General features: G+C 39.4%; 1 protein-coding gene across 1 annotated transcript in view; it reads right to left on the bottom strand.

The window, feature by feature from the left end:
• Nucleotides 1-2736: 2736 nt before the first annotated feature.
• The window catches only part of LOC140140824 (lysosomal acid glucosylceramidase-like), a 35203-nt gene continuing 15848 nt past the window's right edge, over nt 2737-22091 (bottom strand). Inside the window, exons 6-11 of the mRNA XM_072162579.1 lie at nt 9825-9997; nt 6963-7200; nt 6320-6541; nt 5146-5309; nt 4775-4891; nt 2737-3607 (exon numbers count right to left, since the gene is read on the bottom strand). Of these exons, the coding sequence (XP_072018680.1) occupies nt 3478-3607; nt 4775-4891; nt 5146-5309; nt 6320-6541; nt 6963-7200; nt 9825-9997 (1044 nt within the window). The 3' untranslated portion in view covers nt 2737-3477. The remainder of the gene's footprint in view (nt 3608-4774; nt 4892-5145; nt 5310-6319; nt 6542-6962; nt 7201-9824; nt 9998-22091) is intronic.

The raw sequence follows: 22091 nt of genomic DNA, 5'->3' as shown, positions 1-22091 counted from the left end.
CTACCAAACCAAAGATCCTAAAAGTAATTTATTTGACCAAACCAACCTTTTTAGCTTCCTGTTTATGGTCCTGATAAAATAATTCCCGGCACTCCGGCCATATTCAAGGTGAAAGGTTAACACAGTGGTCAAATGTCAAAGTTAACAAGCACAACAAATTATTCCTCTCATTGTAAGGATTCAGAAAAAGTATACAGTAGGCCTAGTTTGACCTACCTGCGACATACCGTTCTTGAGTTATAAGCAAAAAGGTCAAATCTTGGGGAGTGGTCAGTTTTTTTGGCCACACAGGGGCCAAAAGTTAAAAATGCCAACCGACCGAATATGACGGGACAGGGATATGGGAATAGGTTCGATTTTAGGCAGGAGAAAAACATGGAGCATCCGGAGAAAAACCTGACACAGTAGACAGTAGGCCTACCCGATAGCGACGTTTTCACAGTATTTTTGTGGGACCTGAGTAATTATTTGATATCAGAAAGACATTCCCCGTATTCAGAATGCAATTTGATATGCCTGATGTGCAAAGGCGGGTGACCGATCCCTTAATAACATTGAAATGTCGGGTATACAGGGTGTCCCAGAAAAAAATTACCGGGCGAATGAATTTGGACGTAAGTCGAGAAATAGACATCAGAATCCAAAACTCAGCGTGTAGCCCATCTTATTCTGCATCTTATATACAAATTTTACTGGAATCGTTTGATTGATCGCGAAGAAAGGAGCGATTACATAACGCATGTATCAATTCACTTCATTCCAAGTTTGTAAGAAAGATCATTCAACACAATGCACACTAGTGGTTAACTGTCAATGGGCTTTATATTTTGTTCTTAGAAATCCTTTTTGTTCTTTTTTAAATAACCTGTTTCTTGCAAAACATTTAATTAGGTTTTGTTTGAATTTGAAAATCTGCACGATATTGAAAATTAAAGCTTGCATTATAAGATGATGCTCGGTACTTGTAAATATATTTTTTCGTTAATGTTGATATAAATGTTGCATAAAGAACAATTCCAGTCGGCTTAAAGAATTTCTCACCGTGACATTAATGTCAATTGAAGAAATTGTTATGCAAAGTTTAGATCTTTAAAAACTTCAACATTAATGTTGCCTGGTGTCAAAAATGACACGTAAATTGTTATTCTCGGCTCAAATGTTCTTTGGAAAGTTAAAATATAACATATTTGCACAACATAAAGAATTGAATTTGGAAAACTTCCAATTGCAGAAATCAAAGTTTTCTCGGACAAACTGTTATTTATCTTCAGTGAAAGCATGAATGACATAACACCGTCCGATTATAAAATAGATAGTGTAATGTGGACTAAATTTAATGAGATACACAAACTTTAGGAAGCGGTGAGCGAGAATGAAAAAAGCGCCTGTTGATCAAACTTGGAATGAACTGAATTGATGCACACATTATGTAATCGTTCATTTCTTCGCAACCAGTCAACCGAATCAAATAAAATTTTTGTATGTGATGCACAACAAAATCAGCTATGCGCTACATTTTAAATTATTTGATTTTGATGTCTATTTCTCGACTTACGTTCAATTTTATTCACTCGGTAATTTTTTCTGGGACACCCTGTATTTAAAGGTCCTGAAAACAATTTTAAAACGTTTTGAATTAAAACAAAAAAAACAAAAAAAACAACACTACAACAATTAGTGCTGGCATAGTGTTTTAGCAAATATTATGTGGATAATTGGATATTTTGGATTAGGCCTATATTATCAAGCTTTCAAAAACGTTTTTTGAATGTTATTAAGGTTAGCAACTGTTTTAAACTGTTGTGATTTTGTTAGTTCACATCATTTTACGAATGGTAGTGTGCTTTGGCAAAATATATACTTTTGTAGACCCTGTGGTTCTTGAGTTATGTTGTAAAGAGGGCTGTAACAACAACACTTTTGCAAAACGTACATAACTCATTAACAACAAACAAATCAAGCAAGTTTACAAAGTATATGATTTGTAGAATGAACTTTTGCAAAACATCAAAGTGTTATTTTTCAATAATATATTGATTTAGATAATGAAAATCGACTTTTTGGTTGCTCCGACCAACAATACCTCGTCTACCCTTAAAACGTTACACTTTATAACCCGATATTTAAACGTTTTTATTATGTAAAACGTTTTGTGTTTGCCGGGAAAGCATAATTAAAAACAGTCTAAAAACTAAAAGTAATACAAAATGAAAGCAGAAAACAAATGTACAAGAACAATTTACAATGTTAAAACATAAAATGATATACAGTAAAAAGGTAAAAAAGCACATTCACTTCAAATAACCAAAATGATTAACGAAAATAAAAACAAGCACTTAACTTCATTTGCACTTTCTTCCGAATACATGTATAATGTACTGCAAGCTTTGGCAGTACATTAATAAATGAAAATAGAATTTGTGGTACCCGATTTTGTGGTATTTTTTTAATGAAAAATCATTGATTTCAGCACTCACATGGAACAGTTCATGTTGACGACGAAACATTTATGAGCCTTATTATTTGAAAAATAACCGGGGGAAATGGGTTGATTGGATGAGGAATGATTTATATTAATCATGACACAAATTCAGATATTTAACATTCCCGTCATGGGGCAAGCTTTCTTCGATTTTCATGTAAATTACATTACACATTGTAACATTGTTTTTTCATTCTGCTGTAGTTCACCCCCAAATGTCAGACCAGGCCTGAGCTGTGTCAGACAGGCGTCAGACGAAGATTGTTGCACTGCCCTCAATCTACCATCTAAGCTCGGATCACCCGTACGATATTATAGAGGACGCTGTTCGATGAGATCAACTTATTACAGGTGTCTAGACGAATCCAATTTAACGCATTCCTACACCTCAATGGCAGCCATAGCTGTGCCACCTGAAATGTGAAATGATGTGGCCTTGGTATTCCATCACCCGTGTTACACGTAGACAAAAGAATGTTAAACAATACATATTTCAGCGGCTTTAATCCACCCAATTGGGCAGTAACAACACCAGTTTGGTCCGGAGGGGTCCCAGTAATGGCTGAATGAATTCTGACCATCACTTGGCTCGATTTGATGATGAATGATGATACTCTCTAAATTCAAAATGGCGCGTCTGTGATTGTGCATATCCTCCGAGCATCTTCCCACAAATTACCTACTCTTTTCGAAACTAACTTAGACTGTATGATATACGCGTAGCTCCCTCTTTCACGGCTAAGCGGCTTCAAAGCTCTTTCTTGCAAAGGACCATATAGATCAATTTTCTGATTATGATCTCCCACTCACTCCACTTACTCAGAAGATAATACCATAATAATTATGTTTATAATATTCTTAATCTTAATATTGATATAATTATTATGATTTTCGACCCTTCAGTCCATAACCGAGAAAGCTCATGAATTGCACACGATTGTTTCCGAGGTAGTACGACTATAGAGTAACTTGATAGTCTCTTTTACAGTCATGTTTTATTTGCGATCCGTATGACTTGGTTTCCAGTGGTATGTCTGAATAGATCTTGCCGGCACTTGTGCATTTATAACGCCTCTGTCAGAGTCTAAGGGATCTTCGATGTGGATATTGATGGGCTCGTCTTTTCTGTAGAAGTGAAACAGGAAAAAAAAGTCGAGGAGTCGGTGACACAAAGACGTAACTCCATTTTTTTCGAAAATGAGGTTTTGATATCAAAATTTTCAGAAACATAAAAAGGCACATGAGTACTTTCCAATAAACAATTAACCAGCATGCAGCAGTAACTCCATTTAGTAGGCCTTCCCCATTGAAATCAATGGCCAGTGAAACAGACTTAACTACTATAAAAGCGATGTGGACCATTATCTTTAAACTCATTTTTCTCAGAATAGCCAAAGTGGAGTTACGTCTTTGTGTCAATGACTCCTCGAGGTAATTTACATCAGTTTGTTGTTTAACTCTCTCCACACCGGGTGTCAGATATTATCAGGAATCAGCAGGAAAAAATGCTTTAAAAATGCTTGGTTAAGACACAATGTGACAGTGCAATAAAACGTGCAATTATCACAGCATCGTAGCCAGCATTTCAACTACTTTGTCTCATTTTTAGTCATTTTAATTACACTTTACTCTTTGCCGTCCCTATATTTCATGATATTTGGAGGGGGGGGGGGCAACTGAGGAGGCAAAGCCCAAATTTGTGGTCGGGGCAAATGTCCCCATGAACTCCCCCCCCCTTGTGACACCGAATCTGAAAATTGTCCTAATAGTGGGATTTTTGGTCTTTCTGGCTGACTGGGGGTCTATAGGGGGAGACAAAGTCGGTGGGTGGGGTAAATATGAACACCCGTGGAGCTGCTATATAATCAAAGACAGAGATAAAAAGATTTTATCGCGTCTGACGTCATCTGTCAATCAAACTCAAGCACTTGCTTACAAGTGTCGTGATGATGACTTGCTGAACCCGGCGGTATAACCGGGCGCCTTGTTGTTAATTTTGCACCTTTCGACATGCAAACCATCAAAAGTTAGGTTTTTATAGTAGGAAACTTTCTTTCGCGAAGGCACCATGTCAACAATGCCTAGAAAAGCTGCTTTTTGCCTTGTAAAAGTATGTAATTTTTCGCCATTTGCTTCTCTTCCTTTTCTCCGATCAGCACCAGATAGATCGGTCTTCCTTTACGCGCTATTAACCTGTGTTAACCAATCAAGGATCGTAATTGACAGTGACGTCAGACGCGATAAATTCCTTTTATCTCTGTCTTTAATTATACTGCCGCGCAGAATTCTCACCTGTTCAAAAATACCGCTACAAACGATAAATCGGCTTGCTGGACGATAAAACTTTCTAGCGATGTTTCCTTATCCGTGCTATAATCAATCCGCCACGAGCCAGCACTAACGAATTTACTGTAGAAATCACAAACATCACAAAGCAATCAAATCCGTGAATCTCCATAGTTATTATGAAACAATTTCTTACAACATATAACTGGAAAGTGTACCATATTTATGCGGTACGAAGTCGATGGCTAAGGGCAAACTAATACCACATAATCTATAAATATTTTGCCGGTTCTAACTTTTAATTCTTTATTTTAATATGCATTAAACAAGGGACATGTCCCTGTAGCAATAAGCAATTTAAGGAGTTTAAAACCTACCTAAAATGCCCTAAATGATAATACATGGGCTGTTTATAAAACAAATCATGTTCAGTGTCGACAATAATAGGACTGTCGACAAAATTCTGTACCCAGTTTGGTCCACCTTGTAAATCCAATGCCATATTCCAATCTACCCAGCCTGTCACCCAATGGTTCAAATCCTGAAAGATAAACAATAAATCGAGGATTAGAGAAAACTCGTCACCCAATGATTCAAATTATGAAAGATTAACAATAAATCGAGGATTAGAGAAAATAATATCAACAAGCAAAAACTTCACGTGGACTCTTAGTTTCATAAAACTTTGTCGTCATAATAACGATATGCTATATTGTACTTGACCTGTTTCTTTGTGTGCAGTGCAATATGATAAAATTGAAATTGATAAATTCAAAAAACTCATGAGACCCGTCTTTAGGCCTAGCCCGCTGGGCATGATCGAAACCACTCCTACCACACGACTTTATTTTGCATTTGAATATCGCGCCATACCTGTCAACACACTACCTTGATCATAGCTACTTGCATGGGAAGTGAAGCCGTGTGCAGATACAAAAATGGATGGTTTTATTCAAATGAGTATAACTTGGGTTTGGTGTAGGGGCCTAAGCAAATGGCGTAACCATTCTTTTTTAATTTAAACGTTCAAAATATGCTATTTTCAGTGAATTTCCAGTTTTCATTTACAGTGAATTCTTTCTAGATTTCGTACAATAGCGTCACAAAGATGAGTTTACTTCTTTTGGAATCAGCTTATATAAGCCTACAATACAATGCAGCTCAGGACACCTGCAAAATTCACCGTCCCATTGGTTCAAATTCAGCGAAAAGTAATTAGCCTATGATAAAAAAAACACCTCTAAAACACAGTAGATACAAAAAGGAAAAAAATTAACAACAACAATAAAATCTGTAACCTCTCCAAAATAAAATTGCTCAAAATAAACAAACAATCAAACCCACAAAAGCCAAAGTATAGACCATTCCCATAATTGTACTTTCCTGCCGTTGATGGGGTGAACATCGCTATCACATAACGAATAGTCGAATACATGTAGTGAGGACAAGAAAGCTATCGCGTGATCATTTTAAATAACGAAAGCGATGTTCACCCCATCAACGGCAGGGAATTGACAATTACAGGAATGGTCTATACCAATAAAACGTTACCTCTATAATATCATGGCTATAATCTTCTCCTCTCTCCCAGCTGCCAAGGATGACGGCATCTTCAAACATCCCAGACCCAGCACACGCCTCGGTACCAAGTAAGAATTTACTGGGATGATTTGCATGGGTTTGGTTTAGCACTGACGCAGGAGAGAAGGTGTCCCAATACCAGTGGACGCCGATACCAGAAACATATGATGCAGCTTCGGGATCATTTAATATCTGGAACAATTATATAAAGACTAACTTGAAGAAGCTGTGTTGTCATGCCATATGTGTGGGGGTCAGGGTGGGGTGGTGTGGTGTGGTGTATCAATAAGCACGTGAGTTTATAGCCAAGATAGATTAATGTGCAAATTTAATAAAATTGGGGTGCTTTTTCTACTACCTGGTTCACAACTCATGGGAGGTTTAATACCTTTTCATGTGTGCGGGGAGGGGGAAGGGGCGTATATGCATGTGTAACATTAAGTATACGCCTGCATACAATTGTTTTAGGAGAGCGTCGTGATCCCGCAGTTGATCAAAGTTGGGCAAAAACTCTGTCAATAATCTCTTCAAAAAAGGAATATTATGCCGAAAGTCATGTTATAAAAGCTCTTTACGACGAAAAACAATTCTAATAAAATAATGCCAAACTTACTGGATTAACCCACTCTGGCAACATGAATCTCTGGTCATCCAATATCATGAGCGACACATTACTGTAGCCATTTGCTTTGAGGGCAGGCCCTAAATCCATCTTAATAAAATCCCTTTCCATTTCAGACGAGAAATACATTGCTTGCCAACTATAGCCAGGAAAGTTGCCAGCCGAAGGTTCATTTTCGACGGTTAGACCCCAAATGTCGATGCCATTCCTAGCATATTCTTGCAGGAATCTGTGAAGTACAAAATGATAGGTTTAAAAGATTTACACTGGCATTGACGTGCGACTGGCCTTTGACAAATAGTTAGGCACCACGTTCAATTTGGTCCTATAGAACTATCGGTGCCCGGTTAGGTACCGATGACTCTTAACATCGCTCCCTGATAATAAATTGTATCGAGCATAATAATTAAGAGTTGCATAGTGTTATTGTTTTTCATTTAAATAAAAAACAAATGCACTGTACAAATATTCAGGGTACAATAAAAAGTGTCATCGGTACCTCTTCGGGCACCGATAGCGCTATAGGATCAAAAACGATGTAGTGCCTTATAAAGTGCTTTTTTGCTGCATAACATCGTGTCAAGCTCCCGGTCAAGCTACTACAAGTTTCCTCCAGCTTCATCGGTCTTGAGCCATTACTGATAGTTGACCTTGACTCAGCACGCTGTACATATCCCCCAAAAGACACTGGACGTATTTCCAGAACAAGGATCGTTACCGTCCAGGTTTCCTCTTACCATGAGTTGGGACATATACAAATGCACACTCTTTTACTGGCTCATAGGCAAGCGGAGTATATGGCCTACAAATTTCAGTTGACGAGTCCTGGCTTTCTCAACAAGTGGCGCTGTCTCTGTCAGATTGTAGATGGTAGTATTTGGTACGGTACCGTCTCTTGATGGTCAGCATAATACGGTAGCAGGATGTGCCAAATGAGTTGATTTTATTTTCCATATCCTTGGAGATAACTCACGACTCACAGCCGTATAGCAAAACTGTGACGCAGGTTATGTGAAACAGTTTAACCTTGGTGGAAATTGGGATGGTAGGACTTTTTTCCAAAGTTGCTCTAATTTCCAGAAGGCTGTCCAAGCAAGAGCTTTCCGTCTCTTGAGGTCACTAGCACTGGACCCCACCATGGAGCCTAGGTATCTGAAGTTGGTTACATGCTAAATGGGGTTTCCGTACACTTGGTGAGGAGGCTGGGGTTTACTCTGTTTTGGATGCGCCGATTATAAGTCCAAGGTTTGCCGCGGCATTAGCGGTCCTGGAGTGCTGAGTTTGGGCCCGAGGGGTGGAGGACTCAAGGAGAGCGATATCGTCAGCAAAGTCTAAGTCATTTAGCAATTTGGACGGATATCTTCTTGATCGACGAGGACAGGTCACAACTCCGGAGTCTGATCCAGACGCCTTTCTCAAAAGATAGTCAACAAGGATGACTTGAGTGATATGCCTCTATAGATGGTCATCAAATAAAGGTCACCTTTCTTTGGCAATGGTTTAATAACATTGGTAATCCATTGGCGTGATGGAGATAGTGTAGTGTAAACTTCTGAACAGGAAGCATGAATGACATCAACCATTTGATCACCACTTCCCTGGATGAAGGGCCCCGGCTGTAATGACACAATCTAAAGCTGCTACTCTGTTGGTTTCCATGGCGGCAATTGCCTTAACAGTCTCGTCACGAGTAAGGGGGGGTCAGCACAGATGGGGAGATCTTCTTGCGCTGGTGGGGTACATGTAGTTGACCCAAACCACTGTCATTGTTGAGCAATGAACTGAAGAAACTTTTTCACTCCTCGAGAAGTTCTTTATCACTTGAAGGAGCTGTCCCATCTCTCTTGTTGACTTTCACATTTCGCTTGGAGTTCTTTCCTGAGAGTGTGTGGACAGTTTTCCGAGTAGCTGTATAGTTCCCAGTCTCATCAGCTGCTCTCAGCTTATCCATCTGTTTATTTGAGTGCAGCAGCCTCGTCAACTTTATGAGAATCATTGAGACTGCTATTCAATTTCCTCCATCTTTCTCTTGATTGTGGGGAATTGCTTAGACAAAATTTCTTCTTAGCCTTATCCCTCTCGATTTTAAGGTTGATGGTCTCATCAGATACCCAGCTTGGCAGACCACAGGGCTCTTTCTTACCAACCACTTTATCTGCAACTTCTTGTACCGTTGTTTCAAAGGACTCGTATCTTATGGTGATGTTTATGGAATCATAATCGATTTGTTAGTTCTAGTTGAAACTCTTCTCTTGTGCCTGGATCCAACAGCTTCCTCCAATTGAACTTGGATGCGATGATTAGAGTCCAGTTCTACTGAATAATTTGTAGGCACGGCAGTCTGTTTTATATCATAAATACTGACGAGAAACGTAATATTAAGATCTTGACACTTCTTTGACCCGGCAGATATTTTGCATAATGAGAAGTTGAATACAGTACTTGCAGTAGATGAATGGCCAGCTTGAAAAAAAAAAATCAATTCAAAAGTTCTTGCTTGTATAACTTGGTGGTGTAACCGGAAGTGCTTTTCACAGTTCCGTCCTTCCTGCTCCCCTGCAGTGTTTATCTGGAAATTGGATGCGCCAAATGAAACATTTTCTTCCGAAATTGGCCCAATTTTGGCTCAGTAATTCCCCAAATTGACTAATTGTAATACAGCATTACAAATTTGTGTGGGCCAAAAATAAGTTTCACTGGGCCAAAATTGAGATACGGCCTCTGAGTAAACACTGCTCCCCTGTGGGATGCTTCTACCCCAAATTTCATAAACCGGAGTAAACCGGCATATGCTTTGTTAACATATCATATGGTGTTCACGAACCTTCTATCCAAGTGTAAAACAATACTTACTTTACAAAATAGTTTGCCCATGTTTTATAATATTTTCCCCCAGGGTCTCCAACCAATCTGCCTTTCCCTTTCATTTGTTGACTGTCCTTCATCCAACCTGGAGCCGACCACGGACTGCCGAATAATCTTACGTAGATCCCACTCTCATTCAAAGATCGCAAGATGATCGGAATCTGCAGCCAAAAGATGATCACATTTTAAACAAAATTAATAAACGGGAACCGATTGTATGTATCATCAGATCAAGTTTTAAATGTAAGATTCATAATTTTAAGGTAAAATTCATATTCATAAGATGGACTGAACATGGTGAAATTAATTCTCCAAATTACGATTATCTAAATTTTAGAAGTGCACATTTTGATAATCACCTTGAAAATCGTACCTACATTTATTTCTTAATGTTTTTAAATGCATAAATGTGTTAATAACGTTTTAATTACTTCATTTTGCCTCATTCCATCGAATTTGCTATTTTTATTGCTAATAAAATAAAAGAGAATCCTTTTAAACAATTTTGGAAATTAAAAAAAATCTAAACTTCTGAAAATACAAAAAAATACATTCCAGTACACAAGTTTTTTTCTTCTGTGTAAGAAATTTTTTCTTGCATGCAATAGCTTTTTTCTTACAGGTAGGAAATTTGATAAATAGGTCATCACATACAAAATTCATGTATGAACCTATTAATCAAATTTCTAACCTGCAAGAAAAAAGCTATTGCATGTAAGAAAAAAAAAATCTTACCCAGAAGAAAAACACTTGTGCACTTGAAATGTACTTTTGTTGTATTTTCAGAATTTTAGAATATTTTTTTAAATTTCCAGAATTATGTAAAAGGTTTCTCCTTAATATAATTAGCCATAAAAATAGCAATTTTGATGAGATGATGCTAAATAAAGTAATTGAAACTAAATTGACATATATTCATGCATTTAATAACACTAAACATGTTTAGGTCTGATTTTTCGGTTTTTACAATACCGATTATGCCTATTTGTGTGCACTTAAGGGTTCCAGCCTTCATTTTCAACCATTGTTGACTTGTTTTGGACCTCGATAGTTTGCTTTTTTGGCCAGAAATATTTTTTCAAAAATTTATTTCTTTTACGTTTAAACGGCCGATTTTGTTACCGTTTAAACGTTTTTCTTACGGAAATCGACAGCCTTATTAAATCCCTAACAATTGCCTTTAAGGAGATATCTAAATTCGTCAATTTTGAAACTCGAACATTTGTCATTCGATTGAGTTATAGTGCAATACAATCACATCGTGCCGAATAAGGTATCAACGTACGCAGAACAAAATTCTTCATCTATCGACTCTTTATTTTGAAATCTACGAGTCTGTAAGTCTTGATATGACTTTTGTTTTAAGTATTCTGGTTTGGCGATATATCTCACAGGTAAAAAGTACTCCGAATCCCTGTGGGAAACATGGAAAAATGTAATACAGGGGTCAACTTCAAAATTGCTCAAATCCCGAGTTCAAATCTGGTTTAAAAACCGCATCAAACTGATTATCCTCTAGCCTTAAGGAGTCAGTACAATGTATAATATAAAGATTACCATGGTTACATGGAGGTTACATGTACAAATGTATCGGCAGCTCTGATATGTAAATGAGATGTCTCTCTGCATGCGATTAAATGGTTTGAAGTTTTATTTTGAACGTTATAAATATATTGGTTGTGAAATATCAATTGGATAGGCAGAAGCTGTGACAGAGACATCTTTCCTAAAGCGTGCAACTGGGTAACTTATACGTTTCTTGAATGTTGTGTCGTATAAAATTCAGGCTATACCTAGTCGCAGTAAGAGACCTCTCTCTGTGACAGAAGAGACCTCTCTCTAAAAGCGTGCAAAGTAAACTCGTATACGTTTCCTGAAACGGTATGTCGTATAATATCCAAGATACACACATACAAATTGACAGCTGTGATATAAGAGACGTCTCTGCATATGCAGACAAATTGTTAACTCACATACGTTAATTGAACGTCGCGTCGTAAAATATCCAAACTCTCCACAACTGAATTGGATGCTGTGATATACGAGACCCATTTCCATAAGTGTGCAAATGGGTAACTCGTGTACGTTTATTGAACGTCGCGTCGTATAATATGCAAGATACACACAATACAATCGACAGATGTGATTATAAGAGACGGAAAGAGACGGCTCCCGATCTCGTGCAAATGGTCAACTCACATACTATACGTTTATTGAACGCTGTGTCGTATAATATCTACGCTATACACAGTCGCTGCAGCAGCTCGTGAATAAGAGACCTTTTCCTCATTTGAGTACAAACGGGTAACTCGTACGTATCATGCCTTTTATTGAACATTGGAACTGACGTATAACATACATCAGGCAACACCTCACAAATTGCGTCCAAATTGTTAACTCACATACGTTTATCAGTTGTAGCCTATCGTATAATATCCAGGGTACAAGCAACACCATTTGCCGCTCTGATATAAGATACCACTCCCCACAAGCGACCAAATGGTAAACTTATATACGTTTATTGACGTTGCGTCGCATAATATCCAGGTTTTACACAATGGCATTGGCAGCTCTGATATGAGATACCACTCCCCACGTGCGTGCAAACCGTTGACTTACATACGTTTATTGAACGATGTGTCGTATAATATCGAAGCCTAGTGTGTCAACTTCCTATGCAGTTATAGCAATAGCTAAAAAGGGGGAGCACAAGCGCATGTAGAGTAACTTTGCGTGATACTTGTCACTTTCATACGCCAAATTACTGCATGGTAGTATGCAACGCGCAGCAAGTATTGTGATCGTTTCTATTCTAGCCTGACACGGCACATATGTGGGAAGCATTACTTTTGCGAAATATATATATCAAGTGTACGGCGCTATGATGTTTATGACGCACCGTATGCTTACCTACTAGAAAATGGGGAATGCTGATATGGGAAGAAGAGGAAGAAAACCAACTATGTGTGTAAAAAGCAATCTTTATGCGTCAAAAATGTATTATCGTCCTCTAACGGAATGTCGTATGATGCTATGACAGGTCAGAATTTAGTAATTAATAATGGTAAACAACTGGGAACCAAACACTCTTGAAAACCATCATGGTAAGGGACATGGACCTAGTGGGACATGACCCTAGTGGGACATGGACCTAGTGGGACATGGCCATAGTGGGACATGGACTCAGTGGGACATGACCCTAGTGCGATTGGACGAAGCGGGATTGGACAAAATGGGATTGGACAGAAAGTGGAAAACTGGACCAAGTGGCCGCCGATGTGGGAACTGAACAAAGTGGGAACTGGACAATGTGGGAATGGACCAAATGGGATTGGACTATGGGAATAAACCTGTGTACCCACGGGGTGGTCAATTCTCAAAATGGTCTGATAAAAATCGCTTGCTCCCCCTCTATGGCTTCCTGTTTTGCATTGCAAATCCGGTGTCTTGTCTTAGAATGTCGACATATGTTAGGGCAGGCCTTCCTTGGTTTTTTTTCCCATGCTTCGGGATCCAGTGCACCAGTTTAGATACAGGTTCTGTCTTGCTTCTGACCAGCAAACCGTGTCCTTCTTTCCCTGATCTTGTCTGATAACTTTGGAAATACAGCGCTTACACCAAATACGCGTTGCCCTCAACAGTCTGGTATAGCAGCCATCCATCTCCTTTGCCAGTTTGGAAGTGACTGTCAACGCCTCACACCCATAGAGCAGTACTGATTCAACTGTTGCTGTAAATACGCGTTGCTTGAACCTTGTTGAGAGTCTAGGTAAATGTCAACGAAATAATGAAGGCCCTAACCCTAACACTGAGACTAAAAAAAGGGGCGCGGAGCATAATACGAGTTACGAGATATTTTATTCAGCCTCATTTTGTCGAAATTGCTAGCAAATAAAATATAATAGAGAAACCATTACAACAATTTTACCAAAAAATATTTCTTGCACGTTTGAATGTTCATACTCTTGAGTCTCTTGCACTAAAGAAAAAAAAGAGAAGAAAAAAAAATGGGGGTATTTTCAAATTTGTTTGAATGGTTTCTCCTGAATTTGATTAGTAATAACAATAGCAATTATTTGGATAAAATAAGACAGAAAAAAGTAGGTTAGTATATTCGTGCAAATAAGTCCGATTATCAGGTGAAATCAATTATTTTCCCCAGTCAGGACAAGGGCTAGGGTAAGAGCCGGGGGTAACGGTTAGTTTGGCTCGGTTGGTGGGGTTGCATATTTTGGGGTAACGGTTTGGTAGGATGCATGGGTTAGGATAGCCTATGTGTCATAGGTTAGGACAAAAGTTCACCTGGCAATATCCATCCATGATATTTATTGAAAGTTGTGTCGTATAATATCCAGGTTTCACACATTCGCATTGGCAGCTATGATATAAGACACTACTCCCCACATGCGTCCAAACTTACACACGTTCATTGACGTTATGCCGTATAAAGTCACAGACATAGTGGCAGCTCTGGTATAAGACAACTCACTCCTCATGCGTGCAAACTTCTAATTCACATACGTTTGTTGAAAGTTTTGTCGTATAATATCGATGCTGCTGTGCCAACTTCCTATGCAGTTGTAGCCATAGCTAAAAAGGGAGAGCACAATCGCAAGTAGACGAACTTTGCGTGATACTTGTCACTTTCATACGTCAAATGCACTTGTTCGTATACAACACAGCCAGTATTGTCATTGTTTCTATTCTAGCCCGACACGGCACATTTGAGGCGGCACTACTTTTGCATAATATCTATGTCAAGTATACGGCGCAACCTTATGGCGCGTCGTATGCTTACCTACTAGCAAGTGGGGAATGCTGATATGGGAAGAAGAGAAGGAAACCAACGATGTGTGTAAAAAACAATCTTTATGCGTCAAAAATGTATTGAGCCTCTATCGAATGTCGTATGATGCTATGATCGGTCAGTATTGAGTAATTGTAAACTTAGAATCACACACTCTTGGAAACCGTTATGGTAAGAGACATGGACCTAGTGGGACATGGCCCTAGTGGGACATGGACCTAGTGGGATATGGGCCTAGTGGGACATGTACCTAGTGGGATATGGACCTAGTGGGACATGGCCCTAGTGGGACATGGACCTATTGGGACCTGGTCCTGGGACATGGACCTAGTGGGACATGTCCCTAGTGGTCACCATACAGCTCTTTCTTTGTCATATGCTGTTTTCAATGAACATTACAGGCGGCGGATGACATGATCGAGCCAGCAACCCGTGAAACCGCCCGGCCGTATGGCATTTTCCATATACTCGGTTAGTTTCGTGGGGTTCATTATCGAACCCCAACGGTTTTAGCTTGTATTTATATTATTTATCAACATAGGCCTATTTGTTTGTGATATTTCAAGCGTTTTAAAATTTCAAAATAATCCCATTCAATTACACGGTTGACGATGAAAATTTACTGAATTTAGGGACTGCACGTCATACACCACCTGGAACATTACGCATTCAGGTGCCCTCAACAGTCTGGTATAGCAGCCACCCAGCTCATTTGCCAGTTTGGAAGTGACTGTCAATGTCTCACACCCATAGAGCATTACTGATTCAACTGTTGCTGTAATAAGCGTTGCTTGAACCTTGTTGAGAGTAGTCTTTGACAAAGATTAGGTAAATGTCAACGAAGCAATGAAGGCTCTAATTCTAATAAGACTGAAATAATGGGGCGCGGATCATAATACGAGTTACGAGATATTTTATTCAGCCTCATTTTGTCGAAATTGCTAGTTAATAGCTAATAAAATATAAAGGAGAAACCATTCAAACAATTTTACCAAAACTATTACTTGCATGTTTGAATGTTTTTCTTGAGTGAACGAGATGTTTTTGCACGTTTGATTTTATTCTTGCATGCAAGAGCTATTTTCTCGTGTGTTTGAAATTTCAAAAATATGTGAAAGCATTAATTTTGTATAAAATGACCGAAATATCAAATTTCTAATATGCAAAGAAAAAAGCTCTTGCATACAAGACAAACATTCAAACACGTCAGGGAAAAACTCAAGTTTTGCGCACTCTAGAAAAAATATAAAAAATGAATTTTTGGGGTATTTCCAAAATTGTTTGAATGGTTTCTCCTTTATTTGATTAGTAATAACAATAGCAATTTGGATAAAATGAGACAGAATAAAGTAGGCTAATATATTCCAGCTTATTCATGCATAATAACACTGAAAACAAGTCCGATTATCAGGTGAAATCAATCATTTTCCTCCCAGTTTGGGAGTCAGGACAAGTGCTAGGGTAACGGACCGGGGGTAACGGTTTGTTGGGCTCGGTTGGTGGGGTTGTATAATTTAGGGTAACGGTTTAGCTGGGATAGGTTAGGGTAGCTTATGTGCCATAGGTTAGAACAACAGTTCACCTGGCAATATCCATCCATGATATTAATTGAAAGTTGTGTCGTATAATACCCAGGCTTCACACATTCGAATTGGCAGCTCTGATATAAGATACCCCTCCCCACATGCGTGCAAACCGTTAACTTACATACGTTCATGACGTTATACCGTATAATATCCAGACTACACACAGTCACATTGGCAGCTCTGATATAAGATACCCCACTCCGTATGCGTGCAAACTTCTAATTCACATTCGTATGTTGAAAGTTATGTCGTATAATATCGAAGCTTGTGTGTCAACTTCCTATGCAGTTTTAGCAATAGCTAAAAAGGGGGAGCACAATCGCATGTAGAGTCACTTTGTGTGATACTTGTCACTTTTATACGTCAAATCACTACATGTTCGTATGTAACGCAGCAAGTATTGTGATAGTTTCTATTCTAGCCTGACACGGCACATTTGGGGAGAGCACTACTTTTGCGTAATATCTATGTCAAGTGTACGGCGCTACCTTGTGCCGCGTCGTATGCTTACCTACTAGCAAGTGGGGAATGCTGATATGGGAAGAAGAGAAGGAAACCAACGATGTGTATAAAAAGCAATCTTTATGCGTCAAAAATGTATTATTGTGATATTGTCCTCTACTGGAATGTCGTATGATGCTATGATCGGTCAGAATTTAGTAATGGTAAACTACTGGGAACTATACAATCTTGAAAACCATTATGGTAAGGGACATGGACCTAGTGGGATAGTGGAACATAGACCTAGTGGGATAGTGGGACATGGCCCTAGTGGGACATGGACCTAGCTTTATTATCACTTCAGTGACCAACAAACCATGTCCTTCCTCCGTCCCTGATCTTGTCTGAACAGTCTGATAACTTTAGAAGGTCACCATACAGCTCTTTGTCATATGCTGCTTCCAATAGACATAACGCATTGACCTCAACAGTCTGGTATAGCAGCCACCCAGTTCCTTTGCCAGTTTGGAAGTGACTGTCCCTCACACCCATAGAGCAGTACTAATTCAACTGTTGCTGTAATAAGCGTTGCTTGAACCTTATTGAGTGTAGTCTTTGAAGCTCTTTGACAAAGACTAGGTAAATGTCAACGAAATAATGAAGGCCCTAATTCTAACAAGACTGAAAATAATGGGGCGCGGATCATAATACGAGTTACGAGATACTTTATTTAGCCTCATTTCGTCAAAATTGCAGGCTAATTGCTAATAAAATATAATAGAGAACCCATTCAAACAATTTTACCAAAAATATTTCTTGCATGTATGAATGTTCTTCTTGAGTGCACGAGATTTGTTTGCACGTTTGACTTTTTTCTTTCATGTAAGAGGTTTTTTTTATTGTGAGTTTAAAATGTCAAAAATATTTGAAAGCTTTAATATTGTATAAAATGACCAATATATCAAATTTCTAACATGCAAAGAAAAAAGCTCTTGCATATAAGACAAACATTCAAATACGCTAGAAAAAAGCTCTGCACTCAAGGAAAAAAAGAAAGTTTTTTGTGGCATTTCTAAAATTGTTTAAATAATTTCTCCTTTGTTTGATTTGTAATAAAAATTAGACAGAATAAAGTAGGCTAATATATGCAATGCATGCATTAAACACTGAAAACGAGCACGATTATCAGATGAAATTAATCATTTTCCCCAGTTTAGGAGTCAGTACTCCTGACTTTTTAGGGTATAACGGTTTGGCTGTGTATAGGATAGTCAATGTGTCATAGGTTAGGACAACAGTTCACCTGGATTTTATTAATTGAAAGTTGCATCGTATAATATCTGGCCAGCCTACACACAATCGCATTGGCAACTCTGATATGAGATACCTCTCTCCATATGCGTTCAAACCGTTGACTCACATGCCTTTACTGAACTTTGTGTCGTATATCGAAGCTGGTGTGTCAACTTTCAGTTGTAGCAATAGCTAAAACGAACAATGGGTAGCACAAGCGCATTTTGCGTGATACTTGTCACTTTCATACGTCAAATGCACTACTTTGGTCGAATGCAATGCAGCAAGGATTGTGCTCGTGTCTATGTGTCGTATAATATCGAAGCTGGTGTGTCAACTTCCTATGCAGTTATAGCAATAGCTAAAAAGGGGGAGCACAATCGCATGTAGAGTCACTTTGTGTGATACTTGTCACTTTCATACGTCAAATCACTACATGGTCGTATGTAACGCAGCAAGTATTGTGATTGTTTCTATTCTAGCCTGACACGGCCCATTTGGGGGAAGCACTACTTTTGCGTAATATCTATGTCAAGTGTACGGCGCTATCTTATGACCCGGGCTTATGACGCGTCGTATGCTTACCTACTAGCAAGTGGGGAATGCTGATATGGGAAGAAGTTGAAGAAAACCAACGATGTGTATAAAAAGCAATCTTTATGCGTCAAAAATGTATTATTGTCCTCTAATAGAATGTCGTATGATGCTATGATCGGTCAGAATTTAGTAATGGTAAACTACCGGGAACCATACAATCTTGAAAACCATTATGGTAAGGGGCTGTGCAATAATTATGAGCCCTGGGGAGGGTAAAATGGGGGGGGCAAGAAATTTTGGCGAGCCGAAAGGGGGGGGCAAGCAATTTTGGCAAGCCGAGAGGGGGGCAAGCGATTTTTGGCACACATTCATGGGGCGCTTTTTAATAAAACGCTCTAAAAGGCTTAGGAAAACAGTACGGAAACGCTTAAATATGCAAATTTTCCTGCTCGCTGCGCTCGCAACATACATCTAGACCATGTAAGGTTTGCAAATTGGGATCCCAAAATTTGGCATGTTCAAGGGGGGGGGGGCAAAGAATTTTTGGCGGGCCAAGAGGGGGGGGGGGGGGCAAGCGATTTTTGGCGAGCCGTTCGGAAATTTTACCCCCGGGGGGGTAAATAATTATTGCACAGCCCCTAAGGGACATGGACCTAGTGGGATAGTGGGACATGGCCTTGGTGTGACATGGACCTATTAGTGGGACATGGCCCTAGTGGGACATGGCCATAGTGGTATTGGATGAAGCGGGATTGGACAAAATGTGATTGGACAAAGTGGGAACTGGACAATGGAACTGGACCAAGTGGGAATGGACCAAGTGGGATTAGAATATGGGAATAAACCTGTGTAGCTATGGGGTGGTCAATTCTCAAAATGGTCTGCTAAAAATCGCATGCCCCCTCGCCTTTGGCCGTGCCCAAATCTTTGCCTCTTTTGACGTGCCAAAAACATTTGCCCCGGGCCCCTACACCGTCACACACATGGAAGATATGGAGAAACCCAAATTTAAAACCTTAAATTACATGTACACCCATATAATGTGAGCGCAGCGAGCAAGAAATTTTGCATATTTGAACATTTGTGGGTTTTTTAGCGGGTTCGCCTTCGGACAAGTTTAGAACTTTCAAGCTTTCATCAGGAATAGCTCTGACTTCTTCAGGACAAAGTACCTAAGAATGAGACATGTAGGCCGCCCCTTGCCTACTGATGATTCTGAAAAGAGCCGTTCACTGATGACTGCCCCTTGTCAACAGAGAACAAGCAGATTTCGCCTATCTGCTAATTTTAAAGGTTTTGGTGGCTCTGAAAAGAGCCGTTCACTGAAGACTGCCCCTTGTCTACAGAAAACAAGCAGACCTCGTCTATCTGCTGATTTTAAAAGGTTTGGCGGCTCTGAAAAGAGCCGTTATCTGAAGACTGCTCCTTGTCTACAGAAAACTGTAGAAAAGTCGAGTGTTGTCCTCGAACTGTTATGGCCGTCCATATCTTCCTGTCTTGCATTGCAAGTCCGGTGTCTTGTCTTAGTCGACATAATAGGGCAGGCCTTCCTTGTTTTCTTTTCCCATGCTTCGGGATCCAGTGCTGTGCACCAGTTTAGATACAGGTTCTGTCTTGCTTCTACAACAGTGACCAGCAAACCGTGTCCTTCTTTCCCTGATCTTGTCTGATAACTTTAGACGGTCACAATACAGCTCTTTGTTTGTCATATGCTGTTTCCAATAGACATAACGCATTGCCCTCAACAGAATAGCAGCCACCCAGCTCCTTTGCCTGTTTGGGAAAGTGTCTGTCCATGCCTCACACCCATAGAGTAGTACTGATTCAACTGTTGCTGTAAATAAGCGTTGCTTGAACCTTATTGAGAGTAGTCTTTGACAAAGTCTAGGTAAATGTCAACGAAATAATGAAGGCCTTGACCCTAACAAGACTGGAAATAATGGGGCGTGGATCATTATTATAGTTACGAGATATTTTATTCAGCCTCATTTCGTCAAAATTGCTAGCTAATTGCTAATAAAATATAAATAGAGAAACCATTCAAACAATTTTACCAAAGATATTTCTTGCATATTGGAATGTTCTTCTTGAGTCCACGAGATTTGTTTGCACGTTTGACCCTTTTCTTTCATGCAAGAGGTTTTTTTTATTGTGAGTTTGAAATGTCAAAAATCATAAAGCATCAATTTTGTATACGATGACCGATATATGAAAATCTAACATGCCAGAAAAAAAGGTCTTGCATACAAGACAAACATTCAATCACAGTAGAAAAAAAAGTTCTTGCACTCAAGAAAAAAAAAAGAAACTTTTGGAGGGTATTTTCAAAATTCTTTGTGAATGGTTTCTCCTTTATTTGATTAGTAAATAACAAAAAGCAATTTGGATAAAATGAGACTGAATATAAAGTAGGCTCATATATTTATACATAATAACAGTGAAAACAAGGGTTAGGTAAGGGCCCGGGGGTAACGGTTTGTTGGGCTCGATTGGTGGGGTTGTATACGTTAGGGGAACGGTTTGGTGGGATGGGTTAGGGTAGCATATGTGTCATAGGTTAGGACAACAGTTTACCTGACATTATCCATGATATTATTGTAAAGTTGTATCGTATAATACCCAGGCTTCACACATTCGCATTGGCAGCTCTGATATCTATACTAATAAAATAATAAGCGGTCTCTGTCTATCTGTCTGTGTATCTGTGTATCTATCTATCTGTCTGTCCGGCTATGCGTTTCGCCGCACTTCAACGCATCGTGCTGAAATTTTGGATATAGGTAGGTATTGGGAAAAGCATGTTGGCCATGTGGTTTTGAGGGTCATCGGAGGTCAAGGTCAAAGGTCAAAATTTCAAACTTTGTCCGATCGGGCCCAAATTTGGTGGGTGGAATCCTTGATAGGAGGGGAATATAATGCGCAAAATAAAATCGAGGTCAACCGAGGTCAAAGGTCATTACGGAGGGGTCAAATTTCAAACTTTGTCCGATCGGGCTCAAACTTGGTGGGTCGAAACCTTTGTATGAGGGGAGCATGAAAAACATTATATGGAGGTCATCCGAGGTCAAAGGTCAAAGGTCATGGATTTCAAACTTTGTCCTATCGGGCTCAAAATTGGTGGGTGGAATCCTTGATGCGAGGGGAATATATGCGCAAAATAAAATTGAGGTCAACCGAGGTCAAAGGTCATGTAGGGGCTAAATTTAAACTTTGCCCTATTGGCCTTAAACTTGATAGGTGGAATCCTTTGTATGAGGGGGGGCATGAAAAAAATTACACCGAGGTCATCTGGGGTCAAACAGAAATGCTATCATGCCAGTGCTCTCACAGCATCAGGGCTCTCACAGCTGCAGGTGCACTAGTCTATACTAATAAAATAATAAGCGGTCTCTGTCTATCTGTCTGTCCGGCTATGCGTTTCGCCGTGCTTCGACGCATCGCGCTGAAATTTCGCATATAGATAGGTATCGGGAAAAGCATGTTGGCCATGTGGTTTTCAAGGTCATCGGAGGTCAAGGTCAAAGGTCAAATGGGGGAAAATACCCCACATGGATACAAAGCAGCAAGTGGATAAAAAGAATCAAGTAGACA

Source organism: Amphiura filiformis, chromosome 19 (genome assembly GCF_039555335.1).
Source record: "Amphiura filiformis chromosome 19, Afil_fr2py, whole genome shotgun sequence".
Classification (NCBI taxonomy): Eukaryota; Metazoa; Echinodermata; class Ophiuroidea; order Amphilepidida; family Amphiuridae; genus Amphiura; species Amphiura filiformis.
Note: the sequence above shows the minus strand (reverse complement) of the source record. Positions and strands in the feature narration are given on the sequence as shown.